The sequence below is a fragment of the Scatophagus argus genome, chromosome 13, assembly GCF_020382885.2.
Source record: "Scatophagus argus isolate fScaArg1 chromosome 13, fScaArg1.pri, whole genome shotgun sequence".
NCBI lineage: Eukaryota > Metazoa > Chordata > Actinopteri > Scatophagidae > Scatophagus > Scatophagus argus.
In genome coordinates this window covers 12110359-12134028 of record NC_058505.1, presented here as the reverse complement: position 1 = coordinate 12134028, position 23670 = coordinate 12110359, and the positions used below count along the sequence as shown (strand labels likewise).

At 42.8% G+C, this 23670-nt stretch overlaps 1 protein-coding gene across 3 annotated transcripts; it reads left to right on the top strand.

Annotated features, from left to right (window-relative positions):
- The first annotated feature begins 6 nt into the window (after positions 1–6).
- On the top strand, positions 7–23594 carry nyap2b (neuronal tyrosine-phosphorylated phosphoinositide-3-kinase adaptor 2b). 3 transcript variants are annotated; one of them, XM_046407356.1, is made up of 7 exons: positions 7–135; positions 7774–7975; positions 11754–12070; positions 15659–16735; positions 19467–20696; positions 20832–20935; positions 21232–23594. In XM_046407356.1, the coding sequence occupies exons 2-7, from the start codon at positions 7797–7799 to the stop codon at positions 21517–21519; spliced, it is 3195 nt and encodes a 1064-aa protein (XP_046263312.1). In that variant the 5' UTR covers positions 7–135; positions 7774–7796; the 3' UTR covers positions 21520–23594. The 3 variants fall into 3 exon arrangements, with proteins under 3 accessions (XP_046263312.1, XP_046263311.1, XP_046263313.1); XM_046407355.1 differs by lacking the exon at positions 7–135 and adding an exon at positions 4254–5382; XM_046407357.1 differs by lacking the exon at positions 7–135 and adding an exon at positions 5405–5711.
- The last annotated feature ends 76 nt before the right edge of the window (positions 23595–23670 follow it).

The following is a 23670-nucleotide window of genomic DNA, read 5'->3' as shown; positions in this document are numbered from 1 at the left end:
CCAGTAAGTATGGCACTCAGTGGTGATATCTGTTTGCTAGCTACCAGAGCTGAACTACTTGGAGCATGGTCCTTGGACCATGTTGGCTAACGGATACTCTCTGTAACTGGCTTCCGTTTCCACTATCCAACACAGGTAGGCTGAAATGAGCTAAAAACTGCGAAAATGTACCACCATTCCCGTTTACTAACTCGGTCACTGCAGCTATTGCTCGCCCCAGTCAGTGGTGGAGCGTAGCTAGCATTACTTTTACAGTAACTAACTCCTAAAACACTTTTTGTTCTTGCTGGAAATTAATTTTAATAGATATTTAGTAGTGTTTCTGATCGATCCAGGTCCAAATCACGTTATATTGTTATACTAATTATATCAGTGGAAAGTATTTGAATTTTACGTTTTGTGTTATAAATATGCATCGCGACTGCCCCCTACAGGCGTTATAAATGAATGGTGGCAGGTGACGTTACAGCCCTTTAGGACTTACTTCTCTGTGCCTGTTTGTACATGTATTCATGTTTCGTTCAAAGAGGACTTGCATCAGCCAGTAGGCCAACCGTAACAAGCTAATACTTTCTTTGCAGTTTGCAGTTGAGCCAGGTCACACTACTTAAGTATGATTGTTTATTGGTACCACAACTTCATTCTTGCACCCTAATGCAAGTAATCATTGACATTATTATATATTATATATATTATTAATACATTATTGTCCATAGCAAATATTAACTTATTAACTTATGCATGTATGTGTGTGTGTGTTGAGGCAACGCTACAAATTCCAGTCCAATATTCAGTGTATATTATGTGTTTTTTTAGGATTCTGTTGGCCATATAAGAGAATCTGTGCATTGCCTTGATATTTTTTAAATGATGTGTGTATGAAATAGATGCATCTCAAGTGTTAGTCAACTTGATCAGCAGATGGCGCCAGTAACCCTTTTCAACATCTTCACTGAGAAGCCCTTGATGCTTACTTGTGCAGGTGAAGTAAGAGATGACAATCTTTTCTGTAAATTAACCCCGTCTGAGGTGACAGGAAGTCACTGTCTACTCTCCGTCCAATTAAGACATCGTCTTAAAGATAGAAATTTTGAACTAAAGTAATCTCCTTTATCCCTAGTTATTGTTTGGCAGTAGGTCAGTCACCATGAGCACCCTTACAGTTGTCACCTAAAACATGACATCTGCACAGCATCAAGAATATCCATTCATCCAACCATTTTCAGTACTGGTTTATCCATGCAGAGTCGCGGGAGGGCTGGAGCCTATCTGAGCATCAAGAACAATATCTTAGTCTATTTGATTAATGAGATATCCTGTCTATGTCCTCATGCTAATCTTTTTTACGTGAAATAAGAAAATATGAAAAAAGTCATGAACATAAATCTGGCACTTCTGATACCAATTAAGCCCTTCCTTGACACCTTGATTCCTTAGGGATAGTGTAGGTGGCTATAGCATTTGTGGTAGGAGATCCTTCACTGTGTCTTCTCTTGTTATGTCAGAGTCCAGTAGTTAGTAGACAATCTCTGGAGGCTTTAGCCCATCAGTTCTGGCCCTCTAAACTGGAGATTTAAGGGGCTTACAGGGGGTTAAACCCCTAAGATTGCAGCCCTCAACCGCCTGTTTGAGAGATTATGCTTTTCAGTCTCCCATTTTCACCTCTCTGTCTTGGTGAAACAGCGGGAATTGCGGATGGTGGTCGTTAGAGACATGCCTCAGCTTGACATCTCTGGAGGGAGGAAGTGGTGATAAATGAGTGTTGAGAAGCTTAGCTAAGCAGAACATTACCTCATGCTACACAGCTCAATTTTAAATAACATGACAGAAAACTAAGTAAAGGAGCAACTTGTTTATTGAGGGGTGCATCAATTTACAGCATGTGCATGCGTTCATGGAACATGAAGATCTGCACATTGTTGGTCAGAGCAAGAACCTTATGCTCCATTTCTTTCGGGTGGAGATGTGAGGAGTGGATGTAAGGCATGTTGCATCTTTAATGAGAGTCTGACATATTCAGTGCCACTGTCTCACTCTCTGTTTGACTATCCTCACCTGTGTGGCACTCCCAGGGAAGACAGGAAAAAAGAATAATGCCAGGAAGCCTCACAGATGCTTTCCAGAATTTGAATGCCAACCCAACCCTCCTCAGAAGCATCATGTGTAGGTGCCAATCCCTCATGGCAATCAATCACACTTAATAAAACCTTGTCAAGCTGAGTCTGTGCTCTATTTACAATGACTCTGTTTACTCTGTGTCATTTAATTGATTGGTGTAATGGTTTTTATAGACTCTTCATTAGCCTGTTACAGCAGTGGATCAATACAACATCGTTACATGCATGATTGAAGTATCAGGCATCTGCTCCGGGCCACATTGGTCTGTACTTGTAAACAGTCATTAATGTTACACTTTTCCACTGCATGCATGAGCTGTCAAGGTTAGGTTTCTTTGCCAAACTGACGGGCTGACTACATGTTAGTTGCTGTTAGTAAATGAATGAGGAAGATGTTAACCCCTTGATAAATCAAATGTGTTGTGATTAGCCTCCAGTCAAAGTAATCTGTTGCCCAATTGTATTTGCCTTAGATGGTCACTAGAAATTTGGGGGATTGGTTATATGTTCTGCCATTACACATTTATCTTCACAAGTACCCACTGGCCTATTGCTGCCCATTTAATCATATCAAAAGTATTAGTGAGTGTTATCTTCCTACAGTATGTTTATCAGCCTCGATAAACATAAATATAAAAAATAATAATTTCACGATCAATGCTGAAAATGTATCTGAATAAAGTAAAACATGCTTTTAATCTGTTCAGGCAATTTGGATGCCTTCCTCTTTGTATGCAAGTCTTTGTTAGCGTGTATGAACTGAAAAGTTACAGGCACTGTATCTTACTTCACCCTTCATCCTGTCCCTGAGGGAGTATCCTCCGCTGTTCACAAAACAAAGTACTGTTGTGCACAAAGGTGGAAAAATTTGTTTAACCCGTTCACCCCTGAGATTTCCTCACTGTCTGTGTTCATTGAACTCTGATAGGATCTAAATACTTCCTTTGAGATTGCACGCATGGGCCGTGCACTGAGGTCAGACCGGGGCCTTTGTGTATGTGTGCATGTCCATGGGTGCGTGTGCTGAGCTGGTCTGCATAGAGTGACTTGCTTTGTGCACAGCCAGTCAACCACATCCATCACAATAGGCAGAAAAAGGGGGTGACTACCTTGTTGACATAGCGTTTTATCTCAGTGAGATCATAGCAATTGGCTATTTATAGTTTGCAGCATGCTGCTAAGAGAGGACTGTTTGAACTGGGTGCATAGTCTAATGTCCTCCCTTTTCCTCACTCCAGCACAAAACAGGGTACTTATTTTGATAATCAAATGAAATACAGCACAGTGGTTCATCCCCTAGCCCTGCTGAACTCAACAGTGTGTTGTTGCTCTTTTCAGCTCCCCCTCCCCTTGATTTATTTTTAACAACCCCATTATCCCCCTTCTCTCCTCTAAACTTACCATCACATGTTAAAACTGATTTTGATGTCTCTGACTTGTGACCCAAACACCACCCTCTCTTGCTAAGTGCGAGACAGAACGAGGGATAGAGGGAGGGGGAAAGTGAGGGGGAGAAGGGTGGGGGTTAAGAGAAATGGAGGGAAGGGTTGATGAAAACAACAGATCTCTGCTCTTCAATCCTTTTGTGTCGACGGTGTTAATCCATCCGAGCAAACCAGTCCCCCACCCCTCCACCCCTCTCGCGTCGCTCACCCTCCCTCAGCTCCTGCGTCTGCACCACATACCAGGCTCTCCCACCACATAAACAACCGGCGGCCCTACTGAAACTAATATTCATCCCCCAGACAGTCAAGCAGAAGTACTGCAGTAGCCCCTTGACAAACACACCAACTCAGGCTCAACTCTGTCCCTGCTTTCATCCTGTTCATCTTTGTGGCCATTGGGAACAAGTGTCTATTGTGGATTACTTGCTTTTGTTTGTTTATGCAAAAATATTTTAATCTTGCATCAGCATGTCAGTGTGTGTGTGTTGGAAATAGCAAAGTACTGTATTTTGCTCTCACGCATTTGCTCCTCATTGTTTTGTTCTCCTTTGTTTTGGCTACTGTACGTGTAATGAATGCACTTGAGAGCAACATGGTGTATTCATTGCAAGTGGTTTTGTGTCGTGGTCTTGTTTACGAGCTGTAAGAGAGTGGGGGGCGGGGGTGTCGTCGTCGGAGAGGGGGAGCGCAGCGGTTGCCGGGGGAAGAGGAGGTTGTGTCTAATGAGGTCACACCCTGGCAACCCAGTGACTCCACCCACTCAGTCCCACTCACCGCCCCTTCTTTCCGCTTGGTCCCCTCTGAGTGTGCCCACCCACTCAACCCCCACCTCCCTTCACCCTCTGACAGAAAGAGCTCTCCGTGGTGCTGAAAGCAGAAAAACACATCCAGGCTCCAGTTACAGTGCAGCTGCAAAAAGAAGGCAGGCGAGACACGCAAGACAAAAAGAAAAGAGACTCGGGTATGAGTGCTTATCAGGATGAGTTGAAAAGCACACATCGAGGGAAATAGGAGTGTAGGAAGAAGGAGAGAGAGAGAGTGGCTGACGCTGTAGTAGAAGGTGGCTACAGTAAGCAGTGGGCGTGTTCTTCTTGTTGTGATCTATAGCTGGGAAGCCCAGTGTCATCTGCTTAAGCACAGACAGACTGTACAGACCTCTGTGGACAAGCAGGACTGAGGGAGCCGGCAGGGAACGCCATGACTGGAAACACACACCACTCTGCTTCACCTGGGTCCCAGCCTTCAGGGCACCATGGATGAGGATTCCTTTCACCTGTGAGACACTCTGAGACATTTTGTGTATTTGGACAGTAAAGCAGAAAGTGCGAAATTACGGGAAAGAACCATTAGTAAGACTCTGCGTGCCTGGTCTGCAACTGCGAGACTTTGATGTGAGAGTGTGTTCATGTGTATTTTTGTCATGCTTGCAGTTGCGGGTGCGGTCTGTTGCTGTGCTGCGTCTTCCTTCTGTCTCTAGCATGTGCAGATGTGTGGAGTAGTGAAACTGGTACTTGGCTTGGAGTTTGGCAACGCCTGGACTGGAGGGGTCGCATCTCCCTTTTGTGCCCAGGGGAGGGAGCATTGGGCTGGGCACCCAATGGTCTACCTCCCCTCTAGCACCAGCCTTGTTCTGGGTGACAGGGACTCCTTCTGGCAAGTCAATTAGTTGGACCATACAATGGATGGAAGTCTATGTGGATTTAAGTGGAATAGTGCACTGGTGCTCCAGCATAGGTCAGAGTTCACTAGCGTGCACTGGACTCATCAGGGGAAGACAAAAGACACATTGGTCCACAAACCAGCAGGGACACAGCCCCATTGTAAGTATGCCTCATAACACTTGCTGAGACACAACAGTGACGTGCAAACCCACAAAGATCGTAATGTATACATAAGTGTTTTCCCTCTATCCAAGTCCACATGAAAATCCTTAAAGCAGAGCTTCCAAGTGTAGCACCTGTGTGTGCCTGGGTTTACAGGTTAATCTTTACTTGGTCCACTGTACTGCACTGATGTGTGTTTGTGTGTGCATGTGAGTGTCCATGCGTGTTGTCACCAGACAGTTGGCCTTGCAATCTTTTTGACATTGTGTCTCTAGAATATCCATGCTGCCCTTCTCCTGTGACACGGTTGCCTGGAAACAGAAATGGTATGCCACTTTCATTTACTTTTAAATCAAAGTGCACCAACTGTTGCAGCTGATGTCAGCTAGGACATATGGAGAGAATAGAGTTGAGTTAGGAAAAAAAGAGAGAATGCATCAAGTGAAGAGGAAAGAATGAGAATAGAGAGGAAAATAGAACCTGGTTGAAAAAAGAAATGGTTTGCTCAATCGGCAGGTTTTATAGAGATTAGCAAATAAGAATAGCATTTTACATCAATGAGTTATGGGAGAACAATCCAATGTGAAAGGCTTGGTTGGCAAAAAAAACAGTGTGATAAACAAGCTGATTCTAGTGCATAGTGCTGCTGGAGGCTTACAGGGATTAGGCAGGCAGGCTTAATTCAGCTCTAACACTGTTTGAACTGTGCCTTCCTATTGCTGCACCCTTAACACATCTAACTGGTGCACCTAACTAGTGTCCTTTGTGCAGCTTTGGATCTCTGGCTGTGCTTTTGCATCAGCAATAAGACCTGATAATCAGGGGAGCAAAAATCTCTACGGCACTTGACATTTTGATTTTGTGCCCAAGAATTCTGCTTTGAGGTGTTGAATCTATGTGTTCTGTTGGCTCCTGTCAGTCCTCTCCTAGTGCCTGGTAAAACCTCCACTAAGGAGTGTTGAGAATATACTGTAGGTAGTGGAACTTGCAGATAAGTCCGTTGACCTAGGCCCCATGCTGAAGTTATTGATAGACATTTAGTTAGACGGATGCTGAGGACGGCCAGACAATGGCCAGTCTCTCGGTTGGCCCTGCGATCTCCATCTGGCAAGCCCTCCTCACCCCCCCCTCACTGCCCTTGCCTGGCTCCATACACATACACACACAAACATATATACGGCTATCACAAGCCCCTCCCCCTCCCCATGCACACTCACACTCAGTAAACAAGCACGAGTCTTAGGCTGATCTGAAAACATTGACCTACATAAAAGTATGCACTATCTTCATCTCTGGCACTACTGGCCTCTCCAAATTCACGTTTGGCTGTTGCAAACAGTACACGCTGTGTTACATGCAGTTGCACATGTTTTCAAGCAAAGGAATACTGTATATGCATGCACACTGAATCTCACACCATTATCTACTCCATGCTGTGTTTGGACCTTAAGTGGCTCTGAAGAATGCTGTTATCAAGTCATTCACATTTAGAAGAAGTGACTCATAGTATGACTGCCCCAATGTGGATGTTTCACTGAAGAGGCATTTCCTCACAGACACATCCACACTCTTCCTCATCACAATGATGCTGTCAGTTATAGTCTTTTCACCGATTCAAAAAAGCAGCAAGGCACAACTCAAGAGGAGATTATTTTTAGATCTTAAACACAAGATTGATGCTGATGTCTGCTTATGCAAAACCATGCATCACAGTCTGGTGAGATTGCTTCATTTAAACTGTGGCAGGTCCCAGGAGTAAAATATTTTCACATCTGAGCCCAGCACATATTACAGCTGCAGAAGATGAAAGCCCTTTTTCAGTTTCATTCAGACACTCACTTGGTTGCAGCCAATAATTTCAGCCAGAAAATGTGCAAACACAACTGAGAAAATGAGCAACCGCCACTGATCCACAGCCAATAAAAAAAACTGACACACTGAAACTGAAGGTTATGAGTATTAGTAGATGGTGAGTCCTTTGAATGTTTGTGTATTTTCATGTGTGTTTTTATGTGTGATCAGCAAACGATAGTCAAAGATGTTGCAACGCTCTGGGGAATATGTTAACGCTTGTGGATACAGGCATGATGCAATTTTTGTGAATCTCTCTAAGGCCATGAACTCCCCAAGAACAGTCAAAAACACTAAAAACAATAGCAACATCACACAAAGTCAATCTGGTGACCCTGTTACGGTGCTGATGCAAACTTGCTTCAATGGTTTCCATCTCACCAAGGCTGACCTTGAAAAATGAAGGTTGAGAGAATGGTTACGAACAACCCCTTGCTTGTTTTGCAGTCACACTGTGCTCGTATGTGATGCCCTAGTAGTCCTCATTATCAGTACTATTTTGTGTATCTCTTTCACTTTTCTACCTGTCTTTATCAGAATGCTGTGGATACACCTGAAGAATGATGAGCTCCAAAGAGGAGGAAACTCTCCGTTTTTTCCAGTATATTGAAGAGAATGGGCTGAGAGCCTACAACGGCCTGGTAGCTCAGAACTTGGACCACGCCAGGAATGAGAGAAATAGGACATTCCTGCAGGAGAAAAACGACAAGAAGAGAAAACAGGCGGAAGCCATAAGGAGGTAGGGAGGAAAAAACCCCAAAACAACTCATTGACAAAGGTTTCGCACAGTGATGTCTTACTATAAGAACAAAAACAAAAAAACATGCATTAATAGTCTGTTCAGATAGTATAGGACAGTGGCAGAATCCCAGTTTTTTATGTAGTCTCACTCGCACCAGTGGGATTCTGCTCTGTAAATGCAAGAATAGCATTGGGTTCACTTCAGGAAGAGGTTGTAATGAATTGGGCCAAGTGACCAGAGGGTCCCTGTGGCAATGGCAGGTTGCCATTTTGTGGGGGTTGCCAACGTGGACTGGTGCACCCCACGATAATTAATTTTTCACTTTTAGACTTATTTGGGACTTGTCCTTGGATGGAGGTCGTCAATGCTCCATTTTTGAGACGGAGAGCATTTAGAATTAAGTAGGAGTTGGGTGGGCTGTGACAGAAAGCCGGTCAGGATGTGAGAAATGCGAAGACACTTTCTTGGTCGAAAGACAATTTTCAGACTATGTGGAAAATTGCACAATTTTAGTGAATTTGCTGTAACACAGATCAGAGTTTGAGAAGTGTGGTGGCGGTTTTGGTGGGGTTCTCTGATCGACCCCACCAGAGTCCAGGTTGCAACGTGTTTCACGTGTTGTGATGGGCGGTCACTTAAAGCAGTGCCAGCATGCAGAGCAATACCCATGTTTGGCATCCCGAAACTTGAGCGAATAGGAGGCACACACTCAAAACGTGACGAGCACGTGGATACGGCGTGCCTCTGTTGTGGGGTAGACTAGCAAGCGCTGAATCACAGAGTCATTGAGACGTTAACGGGACATTGCAGAAGGGTTTGTAATGTGTTGGTGCGACAACATGGATCTCTCTGTTGCTTTGTTGGCCTAACAAGTATATGAGCAGAACGTCAGAGTATAAAGTGACACTGTGAGACAATTTTTAGTTTTACATTTATGTATATATCATTTTATGTGTTTTTTTTTCCCCCTTGAAATCACACTTTATTAAGTCTTAGGACTGGTTTCTACACAAACATCAGTTTCCTCTGTAAATCTATATGGGACATGATGTCCACTGTTGCCATGGAACCTAAAAATTATTTGTGTTTATTCCGGTTATTCCGGTGTTAATACATATTTTAGCAGCTGTAGAGTTTTAGCTGTGCATCAGATGATTACAGCTATGTGGTTTTCAGAGGATGAGCATACAAATGTGACCAGATGTGGTTCTTCTTAACTGATTTATTCAGAGACACCTTTAACCCTGCTACATTTCTGTCAAAGGGTCAAGCGATTCAAAGAGAGCCTCACTGCGCTCTATCAGTGCATTGTACAATATGCATGCTGTATATCACTTGCATGATCAATGATGATGAGGAGTTTACATTTATAGCACACAAATCAGAAAGATAGCTAAGTTACAGTTCTAAAAAAAAAACACTCCAGAATCTATCCTCAACTCTCTTTTATCACTTTTATCACAACATTTTCCCACATCCATTCAATTAGCAATCTGATGCAGTCCTGTACAGTAACTTGATGAATGGGACAGAGCAATGCCTGAGGAAAGAGACACCTACTGTCCTGCCATCCTTTCACTGTCTCTCAGCTGTTGCTATAACTAAAATATTAATACACAGTCACTGGAGGAAAAGTTTAAAAAAAATAACTGGATTTTTTATGAGGCCTATAAGTAGGTCAATGAGACGACCCATTTTCACAGGAACTGGCTGATAGTGAAAGCGGGTGTGAGGAGTCGTGTGTGCATGCTTGCATTTCTGTGTGTGCATGTGTGCTTGTGTACATGTTTGTGCATGGACACGAAGAACTGGAAAATAAAACAGAATATGTTAGTGTTTGAGAAAAAGTAGGAAATCACAAATGGTGAAACAGCTTGTTAGAGCAAATGTGTTTAAGAGTGCAGGGGGGGTGGAGAAGGAAAAAACCTGTTAGAGAGAGATTAAGTGTGAGCTCAGTTGCAGGAGATGTGTTCTGCCTGGTGACAGCTGGAACAGCCATAGGCCAATCAGATCAACACGTTAGGTTTGAGCGAGGCGGGCCTTCCTGCCTGCTGCTATCTCGCTCTGGGTTTCTTTTATTGTATTTCATCAGAAGAAGTTATTCATGCACATACGCACATACCCACAGATTTACTCAAACATGCACGTGTATTCAAAGATACACACGCACTCACCCACCAAACCACACACACACACACACTTACATTTACCTATATTTACATATGCTTGCAAATTCCAAACGTCTGATTTTCTCTTTCTTTTGTGCACACATGTGCGTGCAATCACACATCTTTTTTTCCGTCAAGATATCCTTGAGTATTTTGTTTGTTTCAGTGATGTTGTTTTTTTCTGTCACAAGGTGTGACAGTGATAGAACCAGAGCTGCCCGACTGGTCCAAGTGCACCTGTGGTCTGTCCTCCAGCCAATCACTGGGCAAATATCCTATAAATAATCCCGTCACCACTACTCCAATCACACCCACCCACTCTCATACACACACACAATCCCTGCATATGGGTGTGTGTGCAGACAGTCATAGCAGATGCACATCCAAAACATATGAGAGGGTGGGACTGTTGATACTGCACTGCTGACACCTGTGGCTGGATGCCATAGATGATTTTCTTTAGAGCCATTTTAGCACAAACATGGAAGATTAATATTTTTGCACAAAATATTTATTAATATTCACTGTTTTGATGTTTACTTTTTTTTTTTTTTAACTTTTTCCAAGGTTTTTTTTTTAAAATAACATTGACAGTGTAGCTCCACAGGTTATTGCAGGCATCTGTATTACCACCATCATGTTTAAACAAAATGTGTTGTGGTTATGATGTGCATGTGATGTGCACGTGTGCTTTATTATTGTTATGTGGTGGCAGCTGGTTTCGTGTCTGGTTTCTATGGGTACCATGTTGCTAGGCAAAGTTAAGCCCCTGACCAATGAACCTACCCTACCAAGCACCTTCTGTTCAGCAGCTGGCCTGAAGGGAATCAGAGTCAGCAAAGTCACCACAGCACACGCACACACACACACACACACACACACACTGATACAAGAAAGAGATTTGTAAGGATAAACATGCAAATTCCTCTTTCGTGCAATTTGCTTAAACAAATTTCTGACATTAAGTTTAGTTGTGACTGAGAACAAATAAATACTTCAGCTGCACAGATCAGGTGTGTATTCACTGCACACTTACCATGTCTTTTGTACAAACCATTTTCCCTAAACGCAGTCAGATCTTCAGCTCATTTCATCTGAGATACATACAAACACACACTTAGAGCCCTTCTTTCCCCCATTACCACACAACACTCAGACATCATTACTGCTCTATTCAGGGCAACCATCCATTTATAGGGATTGATTGTGTAAGGGCAGGGGGACTTCGATGGTGTCATCATGTGTGATTGTGCGAGTGGAATCAGTCATACCCAGGGTTAAACTCAAATCAATACTATGGCCTGAAAGAGACCCTGTCTTTAGTGGCAACCATATGTCTTTTATTGTTAATTTGGCCACATGCACAAAACACACATATGACTCTGTATATCAGGGTATGGTATGTCTTATTTTTGCTGTATCCTTACAGGAACAGCTTCCATTGGATGATGAAAGGAACTGGAATCAAGATTTTTGAACAGTGATTTAAACTAAGATGAAATTTCATACATCTTTGTGGATCATTTGTCATTGATATTTACAGCAATATTTCCGTTCCCTTGACCTCTCTGCCCTCCGCCTTTGGCTTCCTCTGTTTCTCTTTTTAGGACGGGTGAGGACATAACAACTGAAGGCAAGCACTTACGTATGGGCTCCATTACCATGCCAGATCCCCAGGAACGCATGCCCATGCCTCACCCGCATGCCCTCGCCTGTGGGCAGGGCTTCTCTGTACGCTCCCAGTCCCTCCACTCTGTCGGTGGTGGGAACAGTGGGGGCGGAGGAGAGGAAGAAGTGGGAAGCCCGACCTCTAGGAAGCAGCCCCCACCCAAGCCCAGGAGGGACCCAGCCACCAAGCTAAGCATGTCGTCTGAGGCAGTGGACCACAGTCCCGTGTCCACCTGCCGTGGGGAGAAATGTGACGGTGAGTGGTGATGGCACTTCACACCAAACTGTTGTGCTATATATAGCTGCTCTCTGCTCTCTGCAGTGCCCTCCTCAGCACTGTTTCTCCTACAATGACGTGACATCTAGCTGTTCACTGCATACTTTACACAGTATGATTGTGGCAAACTTTATTAGTGCAGTGGGGTTAAAACATAATTAAAGTACCTGGTTTGCACGAGACAGCAATAAAATGTGTTAACCTGCAGTCCAACAAAATACATATGAAGGAATACTTAAAAGTGTGAAAAGACTTGTGCTGCATTACACTAACTAGTCTGTACATGTTTGTCCAGACTATTATGTAAGAGAAAAAAGTTTTTGTATTTAAATGACAGTAGGCCAATGTAAATACATTCCAGTATGAGTAGGTAACAGGCCAGGGCAAATGCGGGTGATAAAATCTATGAAGAAAGGTTGAAAAGATTATGGATAAGTTGTAACTTAAAGTTAAAGTTTAGTCAGATAAACACATATGCAGATTGTTCATATATTTTCCTTTGCACCACACAAGTCACATAGGATAACATTTGGAATTATGTAGTAACATGTTGAGCCAGGAGTGAAATTATCTTAATATGCTGCACATGAATGAGTGGTAAATTTTTCAAAGTTCTGTACTTTGGAAAATAAGATCTCCAGTACATTGTAAGCAGAAACAGTTTTTTTTTGTATAAATTTAATCATTTCCTGAACTTGTGCATGTAATCATCAAGTGTCATATATCCATTATGACATTCACTCAGACTTTAAATACTGTTGCAGTTTCTACTGCTGAAAGTAATGTCCTGATATGACTAATATAGTGAGAGGGTCTGTGTATTAAGTTGAAGCTCCAGTAACTTCACCCCAGTAGATGATCAGAGTACTGTGCTGGTTACAGAAGGTCATTGCTCACACATTTAATTGTCAAAGCTGTGTTCGGTGCACATAAAGAAGGCAGAAATCCCCTAACAGTTCTCTAACCTCATTTAAAACTGGCATTCTCTAATATTTCTACAAGGCAAATTGCCAATAAAGGCCAAACAATTTTCCTTCCAGTTAAAACTGGCAAGACAACATTTAGAGATGCCTTGATCAAGATCCAGTAGAAGCACCCTGCAGCAAATCTCACTCAGTTTTATGAAGCAAAATAAACAAACACAATATGCTTGCTTGGCCATCGATGAAATAGAGGACATAATTATAGTACATCAACTCAGTGTGAGAAAAGCTTTAATGAACAAGACAGGAATTAATTGAGCTAAGGGAATGTTTCTCTTTACAAACCACAGATATAATCACTGCTGTAGCAAATACACAGTACACACATTTCAACAGTTTATTATATTTAAAAAACACCCCAGTACATGTGCTGAACATAAAGGAAAAAAAAGTATAGAGAGTATTATATTAGAATATAATAGTTTTTGAGGTAGGTGGAACAAGATTGAGAGTTTTCAGAAAGCTTTGACTCCATTTCAGTTTGGCTGTTTCGTTTCGTGATGTTTAGGGAGTCGCCCAGGCTGGCTCAGATTGGTGGGGATCTCTCTATGTGCACACAGATCTTCCTGGGCACCACGGCAACCATCCCACAGAAACAAGACCCCCTGCAGCTCAGCCAATCACAGAATCACTGAGCAACTCGAGCCAATGAGGCTTTAGAGATGCTGAAGTCTGAGGCGTGTCAGCCAATCAGAGCGAGAGTGTGGGGGTGTCCCAGGCTTAGGGGAGGGTTGCGTGCCCTGTAGCTTGCTGTAGCGGGAAGGGGAGGAGCTTGTCAGAGTAGAATTCATTCAGGAGGAGCGATTGACCTAGATTCGTTTTCCCCAGGAGGAGATGGAGAAGGGAGGGGGTTGCGGGTAAACACATCCGATACAGGGGGAGGGGGAGAAGAGGGAGCAATAGAGAGGAGAAGGGAAGGGACAGGCAGTAAGAGATGTTTGGAGGGATAGATTCATCGTCAGTACTGAAAGAGAGCTCCAGATGCACCATGCAAGCATGGTCATGTAACAATGCATTCAGTGATTGTTCAGAACTGAAAGACTTACACCACTGTGTGCTCGTCACTGTATGCACACACATATGATGTATCATGTCAGTCCAGGAACATGTCTGGGTTGAAGCAAATCTTCTATTAACACCTCATTAATTAGTGGTAAAGATAAAATGTGGAACCAACAGCCCCATTTCATCCTCAGTTCAAATTAGCATAATCAGCATCAACCTGGACAAACGTATGGCATGCCAAATGTAGGTGCCAAACACAGTGAAATGTTCTGTTTTGATTTTCAGCCTTAAATTTTACTTTGTTTGAGTTTGAGTTATTTTTGAGTTTTTTTTTATTTTTTAAGTGAATAAAAGACTAATAAAATAATCCTTTTTCAAAATCTATACCCATCTCACTTTCTACAACATATTTGTCAAAAACAAGGCAGACAGACACCTACACAGTTTCTGAAAAAGATTGACTTCATAGCTTGTGAGACTGTGTGGTATAAAATGTGTACACGCTTGTCCTAATTTCCTTCACTGAATGTGTAGGCATGTGAAGTGTGTGTGTGTGTGTGTGTGTGTGTGTGTGTGTACGTGTATTCCTGTAGTTGTGGGGACAAAAATCTGTTTGCACAGTCACATTGTGAGGACTAGGTTAGGGTTAGAATCAGGCAAATAATGTTTACTAGGTGGTGGCTAAGCCTTCAGAAAATTAATGTAAGTCTATGTAATGTCATCAAAAGTGATGGAAAGAAGATTGTGTTTTGTGTGTATGTGTGTGTGCGTATGCTTTTGTGTGCACGCATGTAGTGTTGGTGGTGAGTCATATAGTTACGGGAAGAATGTCTGTGCCCTGACCATCTGGCATCTGAATTATTAAAGGTGTAAAATCTGCAGTTTGAAGACTTCAGACATGGTCCCGCTCTTAACTACACTTATCTCCTCCTGCCTATCTGAGAAAGGGACACTCCTATTCAAACATCTCAGTGTATGACCTAGAAATACACCGCTTGCAACTCAGTAGTAAAAAGCACTTTCTGCTGTGAGTAGACTAACATTGGGGCCGCACTGTACAGTATTATCTCAGGAACATGAACGCTGTACCATAGCCTTACTGCACCATATCTAAATAGATTCACACTGCAATGCTACGTCACCACTATAAGGAAGAAGCTCCACAGTGTGTGTGACCCAGATAGTATACTCACATACTGCTTCATTGCTGTATATGTGACCTAGAAACATGCATATGCCTCAACTGTTCTCACATTTCTGACTCAAGATATTGCTTACAACTATACATGTTTGGCCTACATCTGACCCACAGCACTCCAGTAGGCTTTATAGCAATCATAATGATTCACTTAATAATTAGTGATAAATGATTTGACAATAACAGATTTCTTTTTGTCAAAAGCAGTGTTGTGTATGAAAGCAGAGAGCAGCAGTCTCACAATAAAACAATCATTTAGACAACTATACATCGTAGTCACTAATTAAATTAATCAGATTATTTGTTTTTATGTTGCACTTGTGAATGTGATTTTCTCCAATGGATTTGTGTGTTCAGACTTTCTTTCTTTTTATCTTTTAGCAACTCAAGGATGCAGTGAGGACTGCAGGAGGGTTCCGCCACCCAAACCTAAGAGGAACCCCAACACACAACTGAGTGTTTCCTTTGATGAGTCCTACATCAAAAGCCATGGAGGCAGTGGGATTTGCCCCTCCAAACCCCTCCACCACGTCAGCTCTCCCTGTGAGCATAACACCTCACCTCCACAGAGTGATGAGAGCCCTACAGATGACTGTGAAGACGAACCGGTCTACATAGAGATGGGTGGGATTGATGTAGGAGCACGAGAACCCCAGAAGAGTGAGGATGAGGAACCAGGAGAATCTGTGTATGAGGAGATGAAGTACCCAGCCCTGGATGACATGGAGTACCGCACTGACCCTGTGGGATGTCGCTCTGCATGCCCCACCCCAGCACCCTATGACCCCGAACCTCTCAGTCGCTGCTCCACACCTCGAAACATTCCCCTCTGTGACATTCCTGCACCCTTTCCTAATTTACTCACTCACCGGCCTCCGTTGCTGGTGTTCCCACCGGCGCCAGCCCAGTGCTCACCCAACTCAGATGAATCTCCCCTCACCCCTCTAGATGTAGCCAAATTGCCCATGCTGGAGAACCAATCTTACAGCAAATCCCCAACTTCCTGCACAGAGCCACCCTCCTCTGCACACATCCGCAGGGAACTCACTGCCACCCCAACCCTCACCGTATCTGGCCGCTCCTCTGCACCTCCTCTTCCCTGTACTCTCTACAAATCCTCCTCCTCATCCTCCTATCAGCGCAGCCACTCTGCTTGTCCATCGCCCGTGAGCATGGGCCGCTGCCTCACCCCTCTGAGCCTCATGCGTACACCTCCTTTTGATGCTCCAATGCCGTTCCCTGGGGGTCTGCCACGGAGCGCCTCTGCCACTCCTCATGGCAAAGGCTCGCCACCTCAAGACGGTGTGGGCCGACTCCATGGTTCTATGCAGAATGTGTCAACAGGCCGTTCACGGACACCCACTAGCCCACTGGATGAACTAACCAACCTGTTTACCACCGGCCGGAACATGCTGAAGAAGAATTCCAGCGGCAGGAAGTCTAAAGAGCCTGGAGAGAGTGAGTCATTTCACACAGTTTCCTGATCATTCTGGAATGTAAAAACAAAGGGTGCAAACACATGCTTATATGTATTTATATTTATGTTTCATTGATCCCTGATGTGCACCAAAAGCTTCAAACCACATCCTTAATAAATCTGACCTGACATGCATATTTTAATTTCATAAGAGAGAGAGCTTGAGTATCTGTGTGTGTATGGACGACATGAACATTGTCAGTGTCTAAATGTTTTATCTGCAGTAAACTCTGGAGCAAACACAAATAAGTAGTCCCTAATCAGTAACCCTAGTAAATTAGGAGTCTGTGCAGAGAACACATCACTTTTACAGTACCATATATGGTGTTTATGACGCTCTCTTCAACCTTCCATTTGTTTAATCTGGACCCAGTGAGCCAAGTCTGATACAGATCGTATGATTTAATCTGAGGGGATTAGAGACGAAAGCAGACAGCAGGTCCCTCAAACCTACTCATGGCATTAGGCCATCAGGCAGCATTACTTTTAAATATGTAAACATCATGTTTAAATACAGATAGCCATGCACACACTCAAGGTTCTGCCAAAATGATTGCAACACGCAATTCACTTGTAATGATTTGGTTTATAAAAAAAAAAGAAAGGTTTGAAAAAACCAAATCATTTATGTTCACATTATCAAATGGCATCATAGAGTGAGTGTGGTGCCAGCAGCATTATCAGTCACAAATCAACATTCTTGTTGTCATGCATAATGAATCATTATTTGTTAAAATGGCTCATCATTTCATTTAAAATGGCTATGTAGCATTAATCCAAACTATATAAACTAAGGGTGATTCATAAATGCATCAAGGATAGTGTAGTTCATGTAGAGGCTAGTCATACGTTATTTGAAAAGGGTCACTAATAAATTAATACAGAGTTTCTAATGATTAAGAGTGAGGTTTGTCATGAATTTTACCCCTGCCGTTAAGATAACTAATACTACTTACTCTTCAGACCTGAGCAGGACACTGTAAAAGAATTTTATAAACTGAACTAAAATCCTTAATTTTAATGCTACAAAACAGCCTTTTATCAAGCACATTTTGCACATAAATCATAAAAGAATTACATGAAGTCCACATATCCATCCTTACTCAGTGCTCTTAGCAACTACAACATAGCAACAGAGGAAGGAGGAGAAATCCCTGTTTCTTATTTGCAGATTCCCTCCCCATCGGTGGTACAGCCAATCACAGCTCAGGGCATGCCGGTCTACAACACAGCAATGAGCTCCTGATGGGGAATAGCTGTGGCTATGAAGTCAAACCTACAAATGATCAGAGCATTTCTGATTCTCTTTTCTGTCCAATCAGCACATACTCTACTCATGATTAAGCCAATCAGGTTGCTGTGCTATGTGTGCAGATGGGAATAGTGGAAGCTGAGACAGTTTTTGATTTCTTGCTATTTTGATTTCAGTGATAAATATATCTTCCAATCGAGGTATACATGTGCCAACTGATGCACATTTGTTGTTCAATCCTACAGTTTCTCTGCATTGTCTTGAATGTGTTTGTGGTTTATACGAGCTGATGGCTAGATTGTTAAGAGGTGCAATCAGGTACCAGGAATTTCCTGTGATGTTTTAACAGTGAGCCCTATATTTTGTTCACTTGCCCCATATGGTTTGTAAACGGTTTGCATATGCTTTCTATACATCAGGGGTGGGATGTGCTGACATGTCTTTTTAAATGATTTCTTTTTTTTTATCCCAACACCTGTTTACAAGCACCACATGGGGCTAAACGACTGACAGGTTGTGTGTTTTGCTCTGTGACTGTCTACAAGCACACATGGCATAATGAGCGCACAAACATAACAATGAATGGAGATAATTTTTTCTCTCTCCCTTTCTGAAGCAGCAGCAGCAGTTACTCTGACCCACTTACCAATCGCAACACTCTCTCACACCCACATATGCACACACACACATGAATGCATGCACACACACTAAAAAGCCATGACGCATGACAAGGGACGCTTGTGCATGGTACTATATGTTAAAGCCCATATAGAAACTATATAGAGGCCCAGCCTACATGGAAATCAATCATGCACACACGTTTCCTATTTGTGCACTGATGATCTATAATGTCTTTACGAAGCACTGAAACAGTGATATGCATATGGATCCCTATTAACATTTGCTGTATGCACAGACTGTAATGGAGTCTGTAATGTGTACATACAAAAGAAGATTCAGAAGAAACCATGTAGTTGTGCAAGAGGAATTTGTAAATTTAAACCTGATGGCAGTGATTAACGGATTGACGGTTTAACAGTACGCTGAAAACATACAGTGTTAACTATAAATGTAGTTCAGTTGGCTGAAGAAAAAAAGGTAAAACAGCCCACTTATTGAATCAACCTACTCCAGTCGTTCACTGCAGCTGCATCAATGACTAATGAGTGACACCTAGAGTATAGAGGATGGTAGTGCAGAAACTTAAAACGGAAAAATAGTTTGTTTATGTATTGTTATTTTTCACAAATATGTAAATGATGATTTTATATTTAAGCAATGAACTCAGTTTACAACCACATTTTGAATGGATGATGATGAATTGATGAATTATTATGAATTATGTAATTAACCAGTTACTAGCTGATTTTCACAATGTATTATCAACAGCAGAATAAGCTTGGATCTTAAAATCATTTCAGTGTTTGTCTTCTGACTTTTTTTTTCCTGTGTTTTTACAGCTGAGTCTAAAAGCAAGTCTCACAGCGAATCTAAGCGTGAAGGCAAGGAGCGCCACAGTCACAGCAAAGAGTCCAAACGAGAGTCCAAGGATCGCCACAGCAAAGAGTCTTCTCACCGGAGAGACAGAGACAAAGACAAAGAAAGAGGGAGCAATAGTGTAGAGCCACTGTCTCACAGGCGCAACAGTAAAGACCGCACTTGTAGCAGTGTGGATGTACTGCCTGTTCGCAGAGACAGCAGGGACCAGGGCTGCAGCAGTGTAGAGCCCATACCATTGATGAGAAGAGACTCCAAGGACAGAGGGATTAGCAGTGGTGAACTGATGCCAAGGAGAGACAGCAAAGATCGGAGCGGGGGACATGGAATGGAGTCTTTGCTAAGACAGGATAGCAAAGACAGAGAGAGAGTGCTAGATCAGCCACCTGAGTTGTTACCAAGACAAGACAGCAAGGAAAGGGCAAGAAACGGTGTAGACTGCAGGCATGAAAGCAGGGAGAGACTGCTGGATCAGCCACCTGAGCTCTTACCCAGACAGGATAGTAAAGAGAAAGCCAGGAATGGCGTGGACTCAAGGCACGAAAGCAGAGACAGGCCACCTGAGCTTCTTCCCCGACAAGAGAGCAAAGACAGAGCTAGAACCGGAGCAGAATACAGGCATGACAGCAAAGACCATCGGCCTGATTTGTTACCGCGACAAGATAGCAAAGAGAGGGTAAGGAATGACACGGAGCATAAACATGAGGGTAGAATAGACCAGCCACCTGAGGTCCTACCCCGACAGGAAACATCCAGGAGTGGAAACAGCAAGGATAGGGTTGGCTACAGCTCTGAATCCAAGCATGAGGGGAGAGATCGAAGCTGCCACAACGGAGGAGATCCTGCTCCTCCTCCCTTACCCAGGCAGGACAGCAAAGAGCTGAGCAGAACTGGACTCGAAGTGAGACGAGACAGCAAAGACAGAAGTCTGAATGGCTCAGAGCAGCATCATTATGATGTCAAGAGCACAAAAAGCCCATCCATAATGGAGCATAGGTGTGATACTAAAGAACGGGGTTACCGATCGGATGGCACGCCCAGACGAGATAACAGAGCCAACTACAGCATGGACCAGTCAAAAGCACAAGAGAGGAATGGCAGCACAATATCAGGGCAGCATTCATCCACAACGACACCTACTCATCACGGGAGATCGTCTGGTAGCCCGCCAATGAACATGGGAACCGGAAATGGTGAGGCTTAAGGCCTGGTATTCATTGGAGATCTTTGTATTGTATATTGTGTATACCCTTGCCTATGTAGCAGAAAGAATCCAGCAGATTTCTTGTCAAATATAATGAAACATGTGGTTTTGCCTCCTTTTGCAGATCTGAAAGCAGTACCTAAATATGGGCGCTCACCTTCTATGCCTGCTAACGCCTCCCCGATGGGAACTCCACAAAGGAGAGCAGCAGAGACACAACAAAGTCAGGTATACAGATTTGTTTTTCTTCACTTATATTTTTTAGCCTGCTCAAGGCTTGAAAACTTGAATAATTTTTTAAATCTGTGCTGTTCTCACAGATTAAATGTAAATGTATGTAATGTAATGTAAATGTAGGTCAGAGTTTAGCTACATTTATATCAGAATCTGATGTCTTGTTGTTGTATTTTTAAGTTCAGATATGATCAGCCTACACATACAAAAATAAGTGCTTTAAAGTGTGCAACTAACTTTGAAATCAAGTTGTATTCTGTCCACTTACTACATTTACTTTGCCCCCTCAGATGCCCCAGATGCCATGGATCTGCGGGGACACCACTATGCTTGAACAGATTGAGAGGAAACGTACGCTTTGCATGGAGATCCGTTCCAGACAACATCCACACCTGCAGAGAACTCTTGACAGGCCCCCTCCTCTGGACAGAAATGAGGACAGGCACCAGGAGCGGAGTCAGTGCAAGCAAGAGAGTGTATCAGTCCTCCCAGGCTGGGGGAAAAGCAGCGGGGCCAAAAAGATTCGTCCTCCCCCTTACCCCACACAGACAACCGTGTTCTGGGACACGGCCATCTGACAGTAATGACACACTTGCACCTCCCTGCCACACAACCCCGAATTACCCACTCCCTCTTTATCCTTAGTTGAGCTGATGATTCCCTGCAACATCAGGGGCATCAGCACAACCGATAAGAGCACCAGGGGGAATGATACTCGCTGATGTCAAAGGACAATGGTGGTTACCATAGCAATATTTCTGCTTGTTCAGGTTGTCATGTTTTCTTATCATCACTGGTGATATTTGATATTTTTCTATTTCCTGTGATTGGATTCTTGTAATATAATTAGTAGAATAGATATTTGATGAATAGATATTTTCTAAATCAGATGGGGATTAAAAAGCAGCTTAAATGATGTATAGTAGATGTAGATGCAATCTAACATTTGTTTTCCATTATTTTTTGTTTAGGTTCTTTTACGTTCAAAAGCATAATCTATCAATACTTGTACTATAGTAGCATAATTTTCTTATGCCCAGCTCTTTTTTGTGCTCAGAAGCACTAAAATAAATGGACTATTCAGTTCTGTCTATAAATACTTTACATTTTCACTGTTGTATTGTAAGTTCAGGAGTTAATGTCAACGTGCTTTAGACTCCAGCGCCCTCCATGCCTGGTCCAGTATGTACTAGAATGTACAACAGTTGGTCCTAGAACAGAAACAGGGGTGTACTTCAGTTTGTATATTACAGTAAGAAGCTGTGTGGTTACTATGTCAAAGCCTTTTGAAGCAGTTTTAGTTGTTTTATGGGAAAACCTGTTGGCTGGCATGTTGTAGAGGACAGAGAAAGTGTGAAATGTTTCTGCTGTATTCTCAGATACACTATGAGGGTGGGTTGGGGAGGTAGTAAATTAGAACATACATTTATTAACAGTATAATTTCCAAAACCAGCCAAAGCCTCTTAAAGCGAGATATGGGTGTGGTTGCACTTTGGACAGTTGGTTATTTGAAATGGGGTCGGTGGCAATAGCTGGCAAGTACCAGCGCCTTTACTTTGCCATGCACACTGCAAGCACCATGACATAGTGTAAATACTTGATGCCAACGACCAGCCTGTACAATCAACACCCGAGCTTTTAGAACATTTCTTAATTTTACTGCAGATTATAATAGCCATATGCACTTGCTTAAGAAATAACTTTCAAGATTATGCTTACATATATATTTTTTGAAAATATTAAAGGTAGCTGTGCCATGCAACTTTTCATTTATTGGCGAGGAGGTAAGGCCTCAGGAGGCTGGCTGTGTGTGACATGCAGTCATCTATGATTGGTTGTCTCTGACAATATTCCCAATTCAATTGGCTGGCAACCATCGTAGAGATCAAATTGTTAAGGACCTATAACATGGCAACAGCTCTGCCCAGTCAAACAGACAGGGGTTGCACAAGGGCCTGCAAATCTTTGAGGCTTTGTTAAAAAAATAAAAAATAAAAAAAATAAAGTATAGAAACACTGCACTACCCATCATATTCCATTACATTTAATCAGGCTGATTACATATACGCCCCTCTCCTCCTGCTCTCTCCCTCCTACCTCAGCCTCCTGCTTACATCATCTAAATTGGTTCTCTTCGGCACATTAAAATGCAATTTTGACATTGCCAAATGAGCTAGCCCTCAGAGTGGAGTGCAAGTGCAGTAGCTCTTCTCTGGTGAGAATCAGTGCTACAGAGGTCCCTCTGCATTGTACCTGTGTGTATGTATGTGTGTGTGTGTGTGTGTGTGTGTGTGTGTGTTTGTATGCATGTGAGGGAGAGAGCTGTGTGTGTGCCAAGCTACACTGTATGCAAGTTGAATCTTTAAAAATGATTGTTTTAAGACATTCACTTTGCCCTACCCATGATATTGGTGGGTGGAGGAAATGTAATAATGATGATGTACAATCTTTTTGTGTGTATAAACGTGCACTGTGAAAAGGTAGAGAGAGCACCGCACTGTCAGAGTCCTCTGTCTTATTGCACTGAGTGTTCTCTTGTTTTGCGTACTTAAAAAGAAAAGGAAAAAACATGTTTGAGGAAAAAAGTACTGTATTCTGATTGTCACTTGGGTTCTGTTGAGAGAAATAAATAAATATGAACTTGAAACCTGCTATGGAAAACTGTATGCCACTGAACTTATTTATGTTCTCCAGTCTTGGGATTTTGGTGTGTAGGCTGTTCCTTTTC

Coding starts and splice junctions, on each gene's coding strand:
- nyap2b (XM_046407356.1), top strand. CDS start 7,797: ATGATGAGCTCCAAAGAGGAGGAAACTCTCCGTTTTTTCCAGTATATT. Junction 16,736..19,466: donor GTCTAAAGAGCCTGGAGAGA/GTGAGTCATTTC, acceptor GTGTTTTTACAG/CTGAGTCTAAAAGCAAGTCT. Junction 20,697..20,831: donor GAACATGGGAACCGGAAATG/GTGAGGCTTAAG, acceptor CTCCTTTTGCAG/ATCTGAAAGCAGTACCTAAA.